This window comes from Dendrobates tinctorius, unplaced genomic scaffold, assembly GCF_039654945.1.
Source record: "Dendrobates tinctorius isolate UK_male_01 unplaced genomic scaffold, ASM3965494v1 ptg000019l, whole genome shotgun sequence".
Classification (NCBI taxonomy): domain Eukaryota; kingdom Metazoa; phylum Chordata; class Amphibia; order Anura; family Dendrobatidae; genus Dendrobates; species Dendrobates tinctorius.
In genome coordinates this window covers 34,806,628-34,825,762 of record NW_027361687.1, presented here as the reverse complement: position 1 = coordinate 34,825,762, position 19,135 = coordinate 34,806,628, and the positions used below count along the sequence as shown (strand labels likewise).

General features: G+C 53.2%; 1 protein-coding gene across 2 annotated transcripts; it reads right to left on the bottom strand.

The window, feature by feature from the left end:
• Positions 1–5,068: 5,068 nt before the first annotated feature.
• On the bottom strand, positions 5,069–18,205 carry USP21 (ubiquitin specific peptidase 21). Of its 2 annotated transcripts, none has more exons than XM_073566893.1 (14): positions 18,062–18,205; positions 16,081–16,132; positions 15,345–15,987; positions 14,759–14,812; positions 14,357–14,480; positions 8,593–8,704; positions 8,375–8,512; positions 7,227–7,291; positions 6,862–6,965; positions 6,479–6,565; positions 6,325–6,403; positions 6,104–6,199; positions 5,343–5,457; positions 5,069–5,266 (listed from the first exon to the last, which is right to left on the bottom strand). In XM_073566893.1, the coding sequence occupies exons 2-14, from the start codon at positions 16,083–16,085 to the stop codon at positions 5,179–5,181; spliced, it is 1,710 nt and encodes a 569-aa protein (XP_073422994.1). In that variant the 5' UTR covers positions 16,086–16,132; positions 18,062–18,205; the 3' UTR covers positions 5,069–5,178. The 2 variants fall into 2 exon arrangements, with proteins under 2 accessions (XP_073422994.1, XP_073422993.1); XM_073566892.1 differs by having other exon boundaries at positions 6,092–6,199; positions 18,062–18,201.
• Positions 18,206–19,135: the final 930 nt, after the last annotated feature.

Below are 19,135 nucleotides of genomic sequence, written 5' to 3'. Positions count from 1 at the left end.
CCTCCTATCCATCACTAGAGATCAGCGGTGACATTACTGAGAATGCCACCTATCCATCACTAGAGATCAGAGGTGACATCACGGAGAATGCCGCCTATCCATCACTAGAGATCAGCGGTGACATTACTGAGAATGCCTCCTATCCATCACTAGAGATCAGAAGTGACATCACTGAGAATGCCGCGAATCCATCACTAGAGATCAGCGGTGACATCACTGTCATCACTGAGAATGCCTCCTATCCATCACTAGAGATCAGAGGTGACATCACTGAGAATACCACCTATCCATCACTAGAGATCAGAGGTGGCATCACTGAGAATGCCTCTTATCCATCACTAGAGATCAGCAGTGACATCACTGAGAATGCCTCCTATCCATCACTAGAGATCAGAGGTGGCATCACTGAGAATGCCTCCTATCCATCACTAGAGATCAGGGGTGACATCACTGAGAATGCCACCTATCCATTACTAGAGATCAGCGGTGACATCACTGAGAATACCACCTATCCATCACTAGAGATCAGAGGTGGCATCACTGAGAATGCCTCCTATCCATCACTAGAGATCAGGGGTGACATCACTGAGAATGCCACCTATCCATTACTAGAGATCAGCGGTGACATCACTGAGAATGCCACCTATCCATCACTAGAGATCAGAGGTGACATCACTGAGAATGCCTCCTATCCATCACTAGAGATCAGCGGTGACATCACTGAGAATGCCTCCTATCCATTACTAGAGATCAGCAGTGACATCACTGATAATGCCTCCTATCCATCACTAGAGATCAGAGGTGACATCACTGAGAATGCCTCCTATCCATCACTAGTGATCAGCAGTGACATCACTGAGAATGCCTCCTATCCATCACTAGAGATCAGCGGTGCCATCACTGAGAATGCCTCCTATCCATCACTAGAGATCAGCGGTGCCATCACTCAGAATGCCTCCTATCCATCACTAGAGATCAGCGGTGCCATCACTGAGAATGCCTCCTATCCATCACTAGTGATCAGCAGTGACATCACTGAGAATACCTCCTATCCATCACTAGAGATCAGCGGTGACATCACTGAGAATGCCTCCTATCCATCACTAGAGATCAGCGGTGACATCACTGAGAATGCCACCTATCCATCACTAGAGATCAGAGGTGACATCACTGAGAATGCCTCCTATCCATCACTAGAGATCAGAGGTGACATCACTGAGAATGCCTCCTATCCATCACTAGAGATCAGCGGTGACATCACTGAGAATGCCTCCTATCCATCACTAGAGATCAGCGGTGACATCACTGAGAATGCCTCCTATCCATCACTAGAGATCAGCGGTGACATCACTGAGAATGCCTCCTATCCATCACTAGAGATCAGCGGTGACATCACTGAGAATGCCACCTATCCATCACTAGAGATCAGAGGTGACATCACTGAGAATGCCTCCTATCCATCACTAGAGATCAGAGGTGACATCACTGAGAATGCCACCTATCCATCACTAGAGATCAGAGGTGACATCACTGAGAATGCCTCCTATCCATCACTAGAGATCAGAGGTGACATCACTGAGAATGCCTCCTATCCATCACTAGAGATCAGAGGTGACATCACTGAGAATGCCCCCTATCCATCACTAGAGATCAGCGGTGACATCACTGAGAATGCCTCCTATCCATCACTAGAGATCAGAGGTGACATCACTGAGAATGCCTCCTATCCATCACTAGAGATCAGCGGTGACATCACTGAGAATGCCTCCTATCCATCACTAGAGATCAGCGGTGACATCACTGAGAATGCCTCCTATCCATCACTAGAGATCAGCGGTGACATCACTGAGAATGCCTCCTATCCATCACTAGAGATCAGCGGTGACATCACTGAGAATGCCTCCTATCCATCACTAGAGATCAGCGGTGACATCACTGAGAATGCCTCCTATCCATCACTAGAGATCAGCAGTGAAACCTGGTTTATCTTTGGTTCTCTGGGTGCAGGGAGCTGTGTACGCTGTGCGGCGCCTTTCACATCCGGATCCTTTACCTCTACAAATATTTACATGATTTTCCATAAGCCCTTGGCGATGTCTCTGATTTGTGTGACACTGAACCCTGTAACAGGTTGGGGAGAGCAGCAGCAGATCTCTTTCCCCTGTGGTGGCGGCAGCTATAGTGACGGTCACTCAGCTTTCCAGACCCCAGTGCTGTTATATTTTACTTGATGGGGAAGTCCAGAATGAACTTACTGCCCCATGTCGTCCTCCTCGGCCGCTGTAGGGGCTCTGTAGCAAGTGATAACATCTTAAGTTTACGTGGATCATCGGTATTTCCAGGTTACACAATGTCATCTCTGTGACGTCTACTGCCCGACACAGGCGCCACTCATCACTTTATAGCACAAACTCAAAGGTGACGGCACCGGAGCTCCCCCTGCTGGTGACAAGCACAACTGCACATGTATTAGGGAGAAAGGTCACAGCACTGTACCCCAAAATCTGTACCCCAGGAAGCATCATCACTTGGCGTCCAAAACACTGACACTCGTGGGGCAGGATATTGGGTGCAGGACACTGACACTCGGGGTGCAGAATATTTGGGGCGCAAGACACACTCGGAGGGGGGCAGGATATTTGGGGCACAGGTCACACTTGGGGTGCAGAATATTTGGGGCAAAGGTCACTGACACTCGGGGTGCAGAATATTTGGGGCGCAGGACACACTCGGAGGGGGGGGAAGGATATTTGGGGCACAGGTCACTGACAATCGGGGTGCAGAATATTTGGGCACAGGACACTCGGGGTGCAGAATATTTGGGGCACAGGACACACTCGGGGTGCAGAATATTTGGGGCACATGACACTGACACAAGGGGCAGGATATTTGGGGCACAGGACACACTCGGGGTGCAGAATATTTGGGGCACATGACACTGACACACGGGGCAGGATATTTGGGGCACATGACACTGACACACGGGGCAGGATATTTGGGGCACATGACACTGACACACGGGGCAGGATATTTGGGGCACAGGACACTGACACACGGGGCAGGATATTTGGGCTGCAGAACACTCGGGGTGCAGAATATTTGGGGCACATGACACTGACACACGGGACAGGATATTTGGGGCACAGGACACACACTTGGGGTGCAGAATATTTGGGGCACATGACACTGACACACGGGGCAGGATATTTGGGGCACATGACACTGACACACGGGGCAGGATATTTGGGGCACAGGACACTGACACACGGGGCAGGATATTTGGGCTGCAGAACACTCGGGGTGCAGAATATTTGGGGCACATGACACTGACACACGGGACAGGATATTTGGGGCACAGGACACACTTGGGGTGCAGAATATTTGGGGCACATGACACTGACACACGGGGCAGGATATTTGGGGCACATGACACTGACACACGGGGCAGGATATTTGGGGCACAGGACACACTCGGGGTGCAGAATATTTGGGGCACATGACACTGACACACGGGGCAGGATATTTGGGGCACAGGACACACTCGGGGTGCAGAATATTTGGGGCACATGACACTGACACACGGGGCAGGATATTTGGGGCACATGACACTGACACACGGGGCAGGATATTTGGGGCACATGACACTGACACACGGGGCAGGATATTTGGGGCACAGGACACTGACACTCGGGGCAGGATATTTGGGGCACAGGACACTCGGGGTGTAGAATATTTAGTGAGTAGGACAATGACACTCGGGGTGCAGGATATTTGGGGCACATGACACTGACACACGGGGCAGGATATTTGGGGCACAGGACACTGACACACGGGGCAGGATATTTGGGGCACAGGACACTGACACTCGGGGCAGGATATTTGGGCTGCAGAACACTCGGGGTGTAGAATATTTAGTGAGTAGGACAATGACACTCGGGGTGCAGAATATTTGGGGCACATGACACTGACACACGGGGCAGGATATTTGGGGCACAGGACACTGACACACGGGGCAGGATATTTGGGGCACAGGACACTGACACACGGGGCAGGATATTTGGGGCACAGGACACTGACACTCGGGGCAGGATATTTGGGCTGCAGAACACTCGGGGTGTAGAATATTTAGTGAGTAGGACAATGACACTCAGGGTGCAGGATATTTGGGGCACAGGACACCGACACTCGGGGCAGGATATTTGGGCTGCAGAACACTCGGGGTGTAGAATATTTAGTGAGTAGGACAATGACACTCAGGGTGCAGGATATTTGGGCACAGGACACTGACACTCGGGGCAGGATATTTGGGCTGCAGAACACTCGGGGTGTAGAATATTTAGCGAGTAGGACAATGACACTCGGGGTGCAGGATATTTGGGGCACAGGACACTGATACTTGGGTTGCAGGATAATATTCCATGCAGCACACACTTGTAGTGCCTTCCCCGGTGGTTCTGTGACAGTAGTGTCCGTGCTCAGTGACTACACGCAGACGTTTTTGGGGTGAATGTGACATTTACTTTTTGTCAGCCTGATATCTGACATCTCAGGGTTTCATATAGAAACTCTTTGTACCAAAAATATAGTTAGGGGATGACAAACGGGTGCACGCGTCATGTGGGGGGGGCACAGAGATGGACGCGGCCACACATACCTTGGGACTGAGGTATCGCCCTCACAGTATGTACCAGTCCCCCCATTATGTACCAGTCCTTGAGTCATCCTCTTCTTTTCTGATCCTAGGAGAGCTGGGAGACAGCATGCCAATTTCAGGGCTCATCGAGCTTTTCCACGCTCCTGTAAAAAGCAAAGCTGCCAGCGGCATACCTTGGTGCAGCCATACTGGTTGCTATTCCGGGCTTTGGGAAAGCTGGGTGTGAGCGGTAATGGCAGCCATGTTGGTTTTAAAGGTGCAGTTGCTCTATTTTGGCTCCAATCCTTGTAAACAGTAAAGCTATTACCGCCTTGGCTCGGACTTGTGGTTCCACAGGGGAGGTACAATCAGTCCTGACCTGAAGGCTACACACACCCACATGGTCCCACAAAAAGTCCACATTACAGTCTCCAGTCTTTGTGTGACTGAGTCTTTATTGCTTCTATCAAATGGAGAGCAGCAGCCAATCCCATTTGTTTATTGACCTGTCAGCTGACATTATAGCCCTGCCCCCGAGGAGCTTCTCACTTCTTTAGGCTAGAGTCTTCAAGCTCGTAGAACAGGACGTACGCCTCGCTGGACTGCACCTGACCCTCGCTGATGGGACTCACTCTGCGGAAGAGAATGAGACGTTACCCCGGGGGTCTGACAGGTGGCTAAAGATGGAAGAAGAGGAGACAAGACTGACCGGGAGTCATTGTAGGCGAACCATCCGGACTGATCCTTACAGTAGGCTGTGTAGTGTCCATAATGCACGCTGCCCGAGTGATTGCACAGAGCATACAGGTTGTATACAGGACTCCCTGCAAAATAATGTGAAGTCAGCACAGCATCAACATAGGAGTGCAAGCTCCGCTGGCACAGGGTCAATATTCCAGGTGTTGTCTTCCTATGCAAAACTAGTACAGAGGGTAACCCCTTCCTCCGCCACGCCAGAGCCCAGAGCTCCGGGCGATTACCACTCCGCCACGCCAGAGCTCCGGGCGATTACCACTCCGCCACGCCAGAGCTCCGGGCGATTACCACTCCGCCACGCCAGAGCTCCGGGCGATTACCACTCCGCCACGCCAGAGCTCCGGGCGATTACCACTCCGCCACGCCAGAGCTCCGGGCGATTACCACTCCGCCACGCCAGAGCTCCGGGCGATTACCACTCCGCCACGCCAGAGCCCTGGGTAAGAGGACATTAACTCCTGCATCACCCTGGGCCATACAGACTAGTCCTATGGTATGATCACACACATAGGCAGCTCCTAGCTCCTCTCAGACTCAGGCGGCTGCAGGTGACTTTCTTCAGTAATCTGCGCGGTCATGGAACTTCACTTAATAATACTAATCCGGACATGAGACCTAACACTAAGACTGAGGATCCTGACGAGGAGGGATTAGCGGGTTATCCCACAAGTAGGAGTCCAGATCCCGCCCCTCCCCCCGTACCAGCTATCTCACTAGCGAATTCCTTGAGGTTGAGTCTGTGCAGCGGGAAATCCACAAACACGGAGCACTTCTTGATGGAGAACCGCGTGGTGGAGAATCTGTTCAGGTCTGGGGGGCAAATGGTTAAGGGAAAGAAATATGGCGGCAGAGATAAACAGGCTGGTGCTGTCAGTAGGTAGCGCTCTATATAAGCAGAGGCGAGCAGCACCCTCAACTGCACGTGTGAAGGATACGTAGGACAAGGACGCGGGGGAAGCGCTGAACGCTTAGCTTCTTTGTGCTTTTTGTCCTTTGCCGGCAGCGGTCACAGACCTGTTAGAGACCATTATATGATTATTACGTGACAGCACCGGCCCAGTTATGTGTACGCAGCATCCGCGCCATTACCGGGGCATTCTCTGAATTCAGCTCCTCCTCCTTGGTGAAGAGGGTGAGGCAGTCCAGGAGGGAGACCTTCCCCCCGCTGAGGCCTTTCTGCAGAAAGAAGACAGGAACAAGCAGTTAACACCACGCTGATCATAGCAAAGAATTAGCAGAGCTGAGGCACAACACCCAACCAGTCCTGTGTAACACTATTGATGTCACCCGCAGTCCTATGTAATGGCACAGACATTGCCAGCAGTCCTATCTTGGACAGAAGAGCTGCAGCTCCAAGACATGGGACAGCCTCGAGGAGGCGTAATAATGCACAGCCCACTGCCAGAGGGGTAGCAAGAGACCTGCCTGGCTCTGACCCACTCTGTAAGGCGTGGGCTTGGGCTCTTTCTCACCTTGGGGATGGGAAGGGACAGATCGCAGAACACCTCAAAGGTTGGCGAGCGGTAGCCACAGGACTGGCACTTTAGGCAGCTCTTTAGCTGGCCCACGAAGAGATCTACAGAGGAAGCAGCAAGAGTCAGCCAGTCAGAGAGGCATGCTGGGACTTGTAATCCAGATTCTGCAGCAGTGCAACCAAGAAGAGATCCAACTGATCAGCTGTACACATCACTCCACTCACCTCCACAGCTGCAATCACAACTGTTATACTTATGAAAATCGTTAAGCAGCTTTGGCTGTGAATGGAGTGCAAGACATGTTGTAACCTGACAACAAGTTAAGAATGCAGCTCCCCCTGACAACCTGATCAGTGACTTACCGACCACTTTACTGTCCTCGCGCTCCAGGTATTTCTTCCACATCTGATTAGCTCGTTCATCATCACTAAGAAAAAGGGAGCTACAAGTAAGAGACCGCCTCGCAGTACAGAGCCCCGCCCCCGGAGTATCACAAAACACAGACTGCCCCGCTCCCGCAGTACCCCCAAACACAGACTGCCCCGCTCCCACAGTACCACAAAATAGAGATTGCCCCACCCCCGCAGTACCCCCAAAGAAAGACTGCCACGCCCCCGCAGTACCCCCAAACACAGACTGCCCCGTAGTACTCCAAAACAGAGACTGCCCCGTAGTACTCCAAAACAGAGACTGCCAGCTCCCACAGTACCACAAAACACAGACTGCCCTGCACTACTCCGAAAGAGACTGCCCTGCCCCCGCAGTACTCCAAAACAGAGACTACCCTGCTTCAACAGTAGTAGAAAACACAGACTGCCCCAGAGTACCCCAAAACACAGACTTCCCAGCTCCAGCAGTACTCCAAAACACAGATATGGCCCTGCCTCCACAGTACACCAAAACACAGAGATGCCCCTGCAGTATCCCTAAAACACAGAGACTGCTCCGCCTTCTGCAGTACGCCGAAACAGACTGCACTGCCCTGCTCCCGCATTATCACAAGCGACAGAGACAGACCCTCCCCCGCAGTACCTCAAAACACTGAGAATACCCTTCCCACGCAGTACCTAAAGACACAGACTGATAACCCTGCAGTACCTCAAAACAGACTGCACCACCCTACAATATCCAAAAAGAGTCTGCTCTGCCCCCGAAGTGCCCCAAAATAGAGACTGCCATGCCCCCGAAGTACACCAAAAACAGACTGCCCTGCCCCCTGCAGTACCCCAAAACAGATTGCACTGGCTCTGGACTTCCTTGAAACAGACGCCCCACACCCTATTGCAAGCCACAAAGACAGCCATGCCCTGACACTACCCCAAAACACAGATTGCTCCGCACTACCCAGAAACACAAACCGACCAGCCCCCACACGTCGAAACAGAGACCGTCCCACCCCACCTTGAAACAGACTGCCACGCCCTAAAATACAGAGAGCTCTGCCCCATGGAACCTTAAAATACAGACAGACCTACCCCATGGACCCCTGAAATACAGAGATCCCCCTTACCTGAGAAAGTCCTCGGGCTCCACAGACATGGGACGCTTAATATCAGAGAGGATGCTGGGAGTTCTCCTGCACTTCTTGTTGATTTCTGTGTGAATTCTGTCCATGAAGAACTTCAGAAATTCCTGAGCATCCTGCTGACTGAGGAGACACGACCAGTGGCATCACTGCGAACAGCGGTGACATCACCTGAGAATTACATTACAGGATGCCGCTCTTACCTGTACCCTGTGAAGGACGGGACGTATTTCTGGAATATGGCTCGTAGTCGCGCTGGGTTTGCGGCGTCTGGGGCATCGGGGCTCCATAATGATGCGATGACATCAGCAAAGGCTAAAAGCAAAAGTGAAAGGTGACATCAGCGCCACCTAGGGGTGGTGTTATCAGGGCTGTGGACTTCGTAAGCTAACCCCCGACCCCTCAGTTTTCCTGACTCCCGACCCCACAGACCTGCCCCACTACTGAGCATGTCTATAAAGTGCAGCACAGATTCATCTCATCTACAGTTGTGGCCAAAAGTATTGACACCCCTGCAATTCTGTCAGATAATATTCAGTTTCTTCCTGAAAATGATTGCAAACACAAATTCTGTGGTATTATTTTCATTTAATTTGTCTTAAATGAAAAAACACAAAAAGAATTGTCCTAAAGCCAAATTGGATATAATTCCACACCAAACATAAAAAAGACAAAAGTATTGGCACTGTTCGAAAAATCATGTGATGCTTCTCTAATTTGTGTAATTAACAGCACCTGTAACTTACCTGTGGCACCTAACAGGTGTTGGCAATAACTAAATCACACTTGCAGCCAGTTGACATGGATTAAAGTTGACTCAACCTCTGTCCTGTGTCCTTGTGTGTACCACATTGAGCATGGAGAAAAGAAAGAAGACCAAAGAACTGTCTGAGGACTTGAGAAACCAAATTGTGAGGAAGCATGAGCAATCTCAAGGCTACAAGTTCATCTCCAAAGACCTGAATGTTCCTGTGTCTACCGTGCGCAGTGTCATAAAGAAGTTTAAAGTCCATGGCACTGTGGCTGACCTCCCTAGATGTGGACGGAAAAGAAAAATTGACAAGAGATTTCAACGCAAGATTGTGCGGATGTTGGATAAAGAACCTCGACTAACATCCAAACAAGTTCAAGCTGCTCTGCAGTCCGAGGGTACAACGGTGTCAACCCGTACTATCCGTCGACGTCTGAATGAAAAGGGACTGTATCATAGGAGACCCAGGAAGACCCCACTTCTTACCCCGAGACGTAAAAAAGCCAGGCTGGAGTTTGCCAAAACTTACCTGAAAAAGCCTAAAACGTTTTGGAAGAATATTCTCTGGTCAGATAAGACAAAAGGAGAGCTTTTTGGGCAAAGGCATCAACATAGAGTTTACAGGAGAAAAAAAAGAGTCATTCAAAGAAAAGAACACGGTCCCTACAGTCAAACATGGCGGAGGTTCCCTGATGTTTTGGGGTTGCTTTGCTGCCTCTGGCACTGGACTGCTTGACTGTGTGCATGGCATTATGAAGTCAGAAGACCACCAACAAATTTTGCAGCATGATGTAGGGCCCAGTGTGAGAAAGCCGGGTCTCCCTCAGAGGTCATGGGTCTTCCAGCAGGACAATGACCAAAAACACACTTCAAAAAGCACTAGAAAATGGTCTGAGAGAAAGCACTGGAGACTTCTAAGGTGGCCAGCAATGAGTCCAGACCTGAATCCCATAGAACACCTGTGCAGGGATCTAAAAATGGCAGTTTGGAGAAGGCACCCTTCAAATATCAGGGACCTGGAGCAGTTTGCCATAGAAGAATGGTCTAAAATTCCAGCAGAGCATTGTAAGAAACTCATTGATGGTTACCGGAAGCGGTTGGTTGCAGTTATTTTGGCTAAAGGTTGTGTAACCAAGTATTAGGCTGAGGGTGCCAATACTTTTGTCTGGCCCATTTTTGGAGTTTTGTGTGAAATGATCAATGTTTTGCTTTTTGCTTCATTCTCTTTTGTGTTTTTTCATTTAAGACAAATTAAATGAAGATAATAATACCAAAGAATTTGTCATTGCAATCATTTTCAGGAAGAAACTGAGTATTATCTGACAGAATTGCAGGGGTGTCAATACTTTTGGCCACAACTGTATGACTCCACAGCCCTGGTCACTACTGAGCATGTACATAAAGTGCAGCACAGATTCATCTCATCTACGACCCCTCAGCCCGGCCTCACTACTAAGCATGTACATAAAGTGCAGCACAGATTCATCTCATATACGACCCCACAGCACTGGTCACTACTGAACATATACATAAAGTGCAGCACAGATTCATCTCATCTACAGCTCCACAGCACTGGTCACTACTGAGCATGTACATAAAGTGCAGCACAGATTCATCTCATCTACGACCCCACAGCCCTGCCTCACTACTGAGCATGTACATAAAGTGCAGCACAGATTCATCTCATCTACACAGCACTGGTCACTACTGAGCATGTACATGAAGTGCAGCACAGATTCATCTCGTCTATGACTCCACAGCACTGGTCACTACTGAGCATGTACATAAAGTGCAGCACAAATTCATCTCGTCTATGACTCCACAGCACTGGTCACTACTGAGCATGTGCATAAAGTGCAGCACAGATTCATCTCACCTGCGACTCCACAGCACTGGTCACTACTGAGCATGTGCATAAAGTGCAGCACAGATTCATCATATCTATGACCCCACAGCCCTGCCTCACTACTGAGCATGTACATAAAGTGCAGCACAGAGTCATCTCATCTACATCTCCACAGCCCTGCCTCACTACTGAGCATGTACATAAAGTGCAGCACAGATTCATCTCATATACGACCCCACAGCACTGGTCACTACTGAACATATACATAAAGTGCAGCACAGATTCATCTCATCTACAGCTCCACAGCACTGGTCACTACTGAGCATGTACATAAAGTGCAGCACAGATTCATCTCATCTACGACCCCACAGCCCTGCCTCACTACTGAGCATGTACATAAAGTGCAGCACAGATTCATCTCATCTACACAGCACTGGTCACTACTGAGCATGTACATGAAGTGCAGCACAGATTCATCTCGTCTATGACTCCACAGCACTGGTCACTACTGAGCATGTACATGAAGTGCAGCACAAATTCATCTCGTCTATGACTCCACAGCACTGGTCACTACTGAGCATGTGCATAAAGTGCAGCACAGATTCATCTCACCTGCGACTCCACAGCACTGGTCACTACTGAGCATGTGCATAAAGTGCAGCACAGATTCATCATATCTATGACCCCACAGCCCTGCCTCACTACTGAGCATGTACATAAAGTGCAGCACAGAGTCATCTCATCTACATCTCCACAGCCCTGCCTCACTACTGAGCATGTACATAAAGTGCAGCACAGATTCATCATATCTATGACCCCACAGCCCTGCCTCACTACTGAGCATGTACATAAAGTGCAGCACAGATTCATCATATCTATGACCCCACAGCCCGGCCTCACTACTGAGCATGTACATAAAGTGCAGCACAGATTCATCTCATCTATGACTCCACAGCTCTGGTCACTACTGAGCATGTACATAAAGTGCAGCACAGATTCATCTCATCTACACAGCACTGGTCACTACTGAGCATGTACATAAAGTGCAGCACAAATTCATCTCGTCTATGACTCCACAGCACTGGTCACTACTGAGCATGTGCATAAAGTGCAGCACAGATTCATCTCACCTGCGACTCCACAGCACTGGTCACTACTGAGCATGTGCATAAAGTGCAGCACAGATTCATCATATCTATGACCCCACAGCCCTGCCTCACTACTGAGCATGTACATAAAGTGCAGCACAGAGTCATCTCATCTACATCTCCACAGCCCTGCCTCACTACTGAGCATGTACATAAAGTGCAGCACAAGAGTCATCTCATCTACATCTCCACAGCCCTGCCTCACTACTGAGCATGTACATAAAGTGCAGCACAGATTCATCATATCTATGACCCCACAGCCCTGCCTCACTACTGAGCATGTACATAAAGTGCAGCACAGATTCATCATATCTATGACCCCACAGCCCGGCCTCACTACTGAGCATGTACATAAAGTGCAGCACAGATTCATCTCATCTATGACTCCACAGCTCTGGTCACTACTGAGCATGTACATAAAGTGCAGCACAGATTCATCTCATCTACACAGCACTGGTCACTACTGAGCATGTACATAAAGTGCAGCACAAATTCATCTCGTCTATGACTCCACAGCACTGGTCACTACTGAGCATGTGCATAAAGTGCAGCACAGATTCATCTCACCTGCGACTCCAAAGCACTGGTCACTACTGAGCATGTGCATAAAGTGCAGCACAGATTCATCATATCTATGACCCCACAGCCCTGCCTCACTACTGAGCATGTACATAAAGTGCAGCACAGAGTCATCTCATCTACATCTCCACAGCCCTGCCTCACTACTGAGCATGTACATAAAGTGCAGCACAGATTCATCATATCTATGACCCCACAGCCCGGCCTCACTACTGAGCATGTACATAAAGTGCAGCACAGATTCATCTCATCTATGACTCCACAGCTCTGGTCACTACTGAGCATGTACATAAAGTGCAGCACAGATTCATCTCATCTACACAGCACTGGTCACTACTGAGCATGTACATAAAGTGCAGCACAAATTCATCTCGTCTATGACTCCACAGCACTGGTCACTACTGAGCATGTGCATAAAGTGCAGCACAGATTCATCTCACCTGCGACTCCACAGCACTGGTCACTACTGAGCATGTGCATAAAGTGCAGCACAGATTCATCATATCTATGACCCCACAGCCCTGCCTCACTACTGAGCATGTACATAAAGTGCAGCACAGAGTCATCTCATCTACATCTCCACAGCCCTGCCTCACTACTGAGCATGTACATAAAGTGCAGCACAGATTCATCATATCTATGACCCCACAGCCCTGCCTCACTACTGAGCATGTACATAAAGTGCAGCACAGATTCATCATATCTATGACCCCACAGCCCGGCGTCACTACTGAGCATGTACATAAAGTGCAGCACAGATTCATCTCATCTATGACTCCACAGCTCTGGTCACTACTGAGCATGTACATAAAGTGCAGCACAGATTCATCTCATCTACACAGCACTGGTCACTACTGAGCATGTACATAAAGTGCAGCACAGATTCATCTCGTCTGACTCCACAGCACTGGTCACTACTGAGCATGTACATAAAGGGCAGCACAGATTCATCTCATCTATGTCCCCACAGCACTGGTCACTACTGAGCATGTACATAAAGTGCAGCACAGATTCATCTCACCTGCGACTCCACAGCACTGGTCACTACTGAGCATGTGCATAAAGTGCAGCACAGATTCATCATATCTATGACCCCACAGCACTGGTCACTACTGAGCATGTACATAAAGTGCAGCACAGATTCATCTCACCTGCGACTCCACAGCACTGGTCACTACTGAGCATGTGCATAAAGTGCAGCACAGATTCATCTCACCTGCGACTCCACAGCACTGGTCACTACTGAGCATGTGCATAAAGTGCAGCACAGATTCATCATATCTATGACCCCACAGCACTGGTCACTACTGAGCATGTGCATAAAGTGCAGCACAGATTCATCTCATCTACATCTCCACAGCCCGGCCTCACTACTGAGCATGTACATAAAGTGCAGCAAAGATTCCGCTCAACTAAAAGCCGAGATCCTTAGATCAGGAACACAACAGACATTTATAGGACATTTCACAACTTTCCCAGATTCTTACGAGTACATTTACATCACATGCTGCATTGTACTACTGTACCTAATGTATTATATATTTTAGGAGTCGGTCCATTTTACACTGAGTTCACCAAAAAAGACCGACTCCACAGCTCTGGGTATTATACGCTGGGGGAGGGGCTTTGCATTGGGGTCATACCCTCGGTGAGTTCCTGAGATGTCCTGCTGCTTGCTGGCTGCTCGTGACGGTACTCTTGGTGCAGGACGTAGTCGCGGAACTGTCGCGTGCTGCTGAGACACTGGAGGACGGCATTCAGGAAACACTGTGGGAAACAGACATGGCGGCTCAGATACAGCTGGGTGTATCCAACAGTCAATTAAAGGGAAAGGGTCACCGGACTGTAATACAAATATAAACTACTGCAGCCCCCAGGAGCTGGAGTCAAGACCCCCCCCCCCACAGTGAGCTGTCAGTCAGCTGCTCCGATACAGTCTAGATCAGAGTTGTGTAACATCCTGCATGTAGCATTGATGTGGGTGCAGAACAGCTGAGACATGCTGGGATTTGTAGTCCCACTCATAACACAAACTGCTCACTCACCGTATTGCCTAGATTGCGCAGTCCAACGTGTCCAGAGCCAAGGACAGGAGTCGGCTGAGGAGAGAAGAGGCAGCGGGGTCAGTACAGGCAAGAGTGATGACCATGCCAGGACAGGCAGCGCCCCCGTTACCTCGCTGGTCATCAGTAAAAGCCCCATCATGGCCGTATGGACCACAGACTCGGAGATGTCCACCTGCTTTCGGTCAGCCAAGATGAGCTGCAGCTTCTGCGGGAGCTCCACCAGCCCCTGTCTCTGCAGCCCGGGCATGGTGCAGGTGCCAGCCTGCAGTGCCCGCTGTCAGCAGCCTGTGAGGGGATTAGAGGAGCGCAGGCGTGGCTGCCTTATCCGGATAGTGGCTGACGATTCAAGGTGCCTCATGGCTCATCTCCTAGGGATTAATTAGCTGGGGGGAGGGGCGCACGCTGCCGCACACGGGGCGACCTTGGCAGCAGGTACATGGTAACGGCAGAAGGAGGCATGACAGTGTACCAGGAGATAGTGATGAGCCACACATGGTGTGCAGTGTACAAAGCATAGTGGAGTACCATGGTTTGTGGGTACAGTCACAGTGGGTAGGATACTCACCAGAGAGGGGGTCGGCGTCTCTTGGATCTTGACATCAGGGGTCTTGAAGTCGTTCGGGGGTCTCTTTGGGGTGATACATTGCCTCTCCAGGCTGGGCAGCGCGCCGCCTCGCTGCAGGGAGCTGCTCCTCCTCAGCACGGCGCTGTCCAGTGGCGGTTTCCGGCTGGTGGAAGAACTCCTCTCTCTAGCCGGACTCTTGCTGCTGCTGCTGCTCTCAGTCTTCTCTCTCAGGTCTGGGTGGCTGACGGATTTAGACCTGGAGAGCCCCCCGATGGCCGGGCGCGGGGACGTCGTAGGCGAATTGATGGCAGCTGGGGCTGCAGCAGTGACTTTGATCAGGTGATTGGCTTTCAGTGGTCCCTTCTTGCCGATGGCCTCTGCCCGCTGGTTGCTGCGTCCACGCTCTGGCTTACACCTCTCCTCCCGGACAGGGGGAGGGGGCAGCGGACGCAGTTTGGGAGCAGTGCTGCCATTGCGGGGTAGCGTGGCGCAGGGGGAGCAGCGCTCTTGGCCGACGGTCCTAAGCGAGGTGATCGCCCGGGCAGGTATAGCAGACTGCGAAGAGACGGCGGCCGAGGGACGACTCCGCGCAAATCTGGACTCAGCGGCCTGGGGCATCGCAGATCTGGTAGAGAGAGGGACCCTGCGGGAGACAGGGAGGGGCACAGATAAGGGTGCGGCACCGCTCATGAGGGAGGAGGACAGAAGCTGGTGCTCACAGGGACTGGGGTCCTACCTCATTGTCAGCAGCAGGTCTGGGGGCCACTCTCCCCTTACATCTCTGCGGCCTGTGAGACAAGTCAGAGGTTATACAGCGAAGGAGGGTCTGTGTCATGTACTGGAGGGGGGCATCCTATACAGGAGGACGAGGAGGGGGGGCGACCTATACAGGAGGACGAGGAGGGGGGGGGGGGGGAGGTCGACCCATACAGGAGGACGAGGAGGGGGGGCGACCTATATAGGAGGACGAGGAGGGGGGGGGGGAGGTCGACCTATACAGGAGGACGAGGAGGGGGGGGCGACCTATACAGGAGGACGAGGAGGGGGGGCGACCTATACAGGAGGACGAGGAGGGGGGGGCGACCTGTATAGGAGGACGAGGAAGGGGGGGGGGGGGCGACCCATACAGGACGAGGAGGGGCGACCCATACAGGAGGACGAGGAGGGGGGGGGGCGACCTATACAGGAGGACGAGGGGGGGGGGGCGACCCATACAGGAGGACGAGGGGGGGGGCGACCTATATAGGAGGACGAGGAGGGGGGGGGGCGACCCATGCAGGAGGACGAGGAGGGGGGGGGCGACCCATGCAGGAGGACGAGGAGGGGGGGGGGCGACCCATACAGGAGGACGAGGAGGGGGGGGCGACCCATACAGGAGGACGAGGAGGGGGGGCAACCCATACAGGAGGACGAGGGGGGGGGGCGACCTATATAGGAGGACGAGGAGGGGGGGGGCGACCCATGCAGGAGGACGAGGAGGGCGACCCATACAGGAGGACGAGGAAGGGGGGGCAACCCATACAGGAGGACGAGGAGGGGGGGGGGCAACCCATACAGGAGGACGAGGAGGGGGGGGGGCAACCCATACAGGAGGACGAGGAGGGGGGGGGGCAACCCATACAGGAGGACGAGGAGGGGGGGGGGCAACCCATACAGGACGACGAGGAGGGGGGGGGGGGGCGACCCATACAGGACGACGAGGAGGGGGGGGGGCGACCCATACAGGACGACGAGGAGGGGGGGGGGCGACCCATACAGGACGACGAGGAGGGGGGGGGGCGACCCATACAGGAGGACGAGGAGGGGGGGGGCGACCCATACAGGAGGACGAGGAGGGGGGGGGGGGCGACCCATACAGGAGGACGAGGAGGGGGGGGGGCGACCCATACAGGAGGACGAGGAGGGGGGGGGGCGACCCATACAGGAGGACGAGGAGGGGGGGGGGCGACCCATACAGGAGGACGAGGAGGGGGGGGGGGCGACCCATACAGGAGGACGAGGAGGGGGGGGGGGCGACCCATACAGGAGGACGAGGAGGGGGGGGCGACCCATACAGGAGGACGAGGAGGGGGGGGCGACCCATACAGGAGGACGAGGAGGGGGGGGCGACCCATACAGGAGGACGAGGAGGGGGGGGCGACCCATACAGGAGGACGAGGAGGGGGGGGCGACCCATACAGGAGGAGGAGGGGGGGCGACCCATACAGGAGGAGGGGGGGCCGACCCATACAGGAGGACGAGGGGGGGCGACCCATACAGGAGGAGGGGGGGGCCGACCCATACAGGAGGACGAGGAGGGGGGGGGGGCGACCCATACAGGAGGACGAGGAGGGGGGGGGGGCGACCCATACAGGAGGACGAGGAGGGGGGGGGGGGCGACCCATACAGGAGGACGAGGAGGGGGGGGGGCGACCCATACAGGAGGACGAGGAGGGGGGGGGGGCGACCCATACAGGAGGGGGGGGGGGGATCGACCCATACAGGAGGAGGGGGGGGGGGATCAACCCATACAGGAGGAGGGGGGGGGGATCGACCCATACAGGAGGAGGGGGGGGGGGAATCGACCCATACAGGAGGAGGGGGGGGGGGGATCGACCCATACAGGAGGACGAGGAGGGGGGGGGGCGACCCATACAGGAGGACGAGGGGCTTATACAGGAGGAGGAGGGGGGGGGGTCACACACAGGAGTCTCGTGTACGCAGCGGTTGTACATCACCCGTGTTCGCTGGGCTCCAGTCACGGCCTTCCTCTCCTCGGCTTCATAGCAACCACAGCATCATCCGCCATTTTGTTCACATTTCTTAGTACGCATGCCTGGCTCTGTCGTAGCCCCGCCCGTTATATACAAACGTTGCCATGGAGAGCGGCACTGGTTTTATAACACGCAGGTGCGCATTGTCTTCCGGTTACTCGCAAGTAAGTACTACAGGAAGTGAGCCAGCAGCCATCTTTCCTACTGGCAAAAAAAAGAATATCTTCCATACGCAATTGCAGATAATTGCTCTTGTTCCTCCTCCCGGACTCAGTGTCTGCCATGTTCATATATTATTTCTAGTCTGGAGGTCCTGCCCTCATGTGCTGCGCCCCATATCACAGCCATGCACTCCGCAGATGCAACCACCGGCCACACAGCAGGCACAGCCCCTGGCCACACAGCAGCTGCAGTACCCAGCCACACAGCGGGCACAGCCCCTGGCCACACAGCAGCTGCAGTACCCAGCCACACCACGGGCACAGCCCCTGGCCACACAGCAGCTGCAGTACCCAGCCACACAGCGGGCACAGCCCCTGGCCACTCAGCAGCTGCAGTACCCAGCCACACAGCGGGCACAGCCCCTGGCCACACAGCAGCTGCAGTACCCAGCCACACAGCGGGCACAGCCCCTGGCCACTCAGCAGCTGCAGTACCCAGCCACACAGCGGGCACAGCCCCTGGCCACACAGCAGCTGCAGTACCCAGCCACACAGCGGGCACAGCCCCTGGCCACACAGCAGCTGCAGTACCCAGCCACACAGCGGGCACAGCCCCTGGCCACACAGCAGCTGCAGTACCCAGCCACACAGCGGGCACAGCCCCTGGCCACTCAGCAGCTGCAGTACCCAGCCACACAGCGGGCACAGCCCCTGGCCACACAGCAGCTGCAGTACCCAGCCACACAGCGGGCACAGCCCCTGGCCACACAGCAGCTGCAGTACCCAGCCACACAGCGGGCACAGCCCCTGGCCACACAGCAGCTGCAGTACCCAGCCACACAGCGGGCACAGCCCCCGGCCACACAGCAGCTGCAGT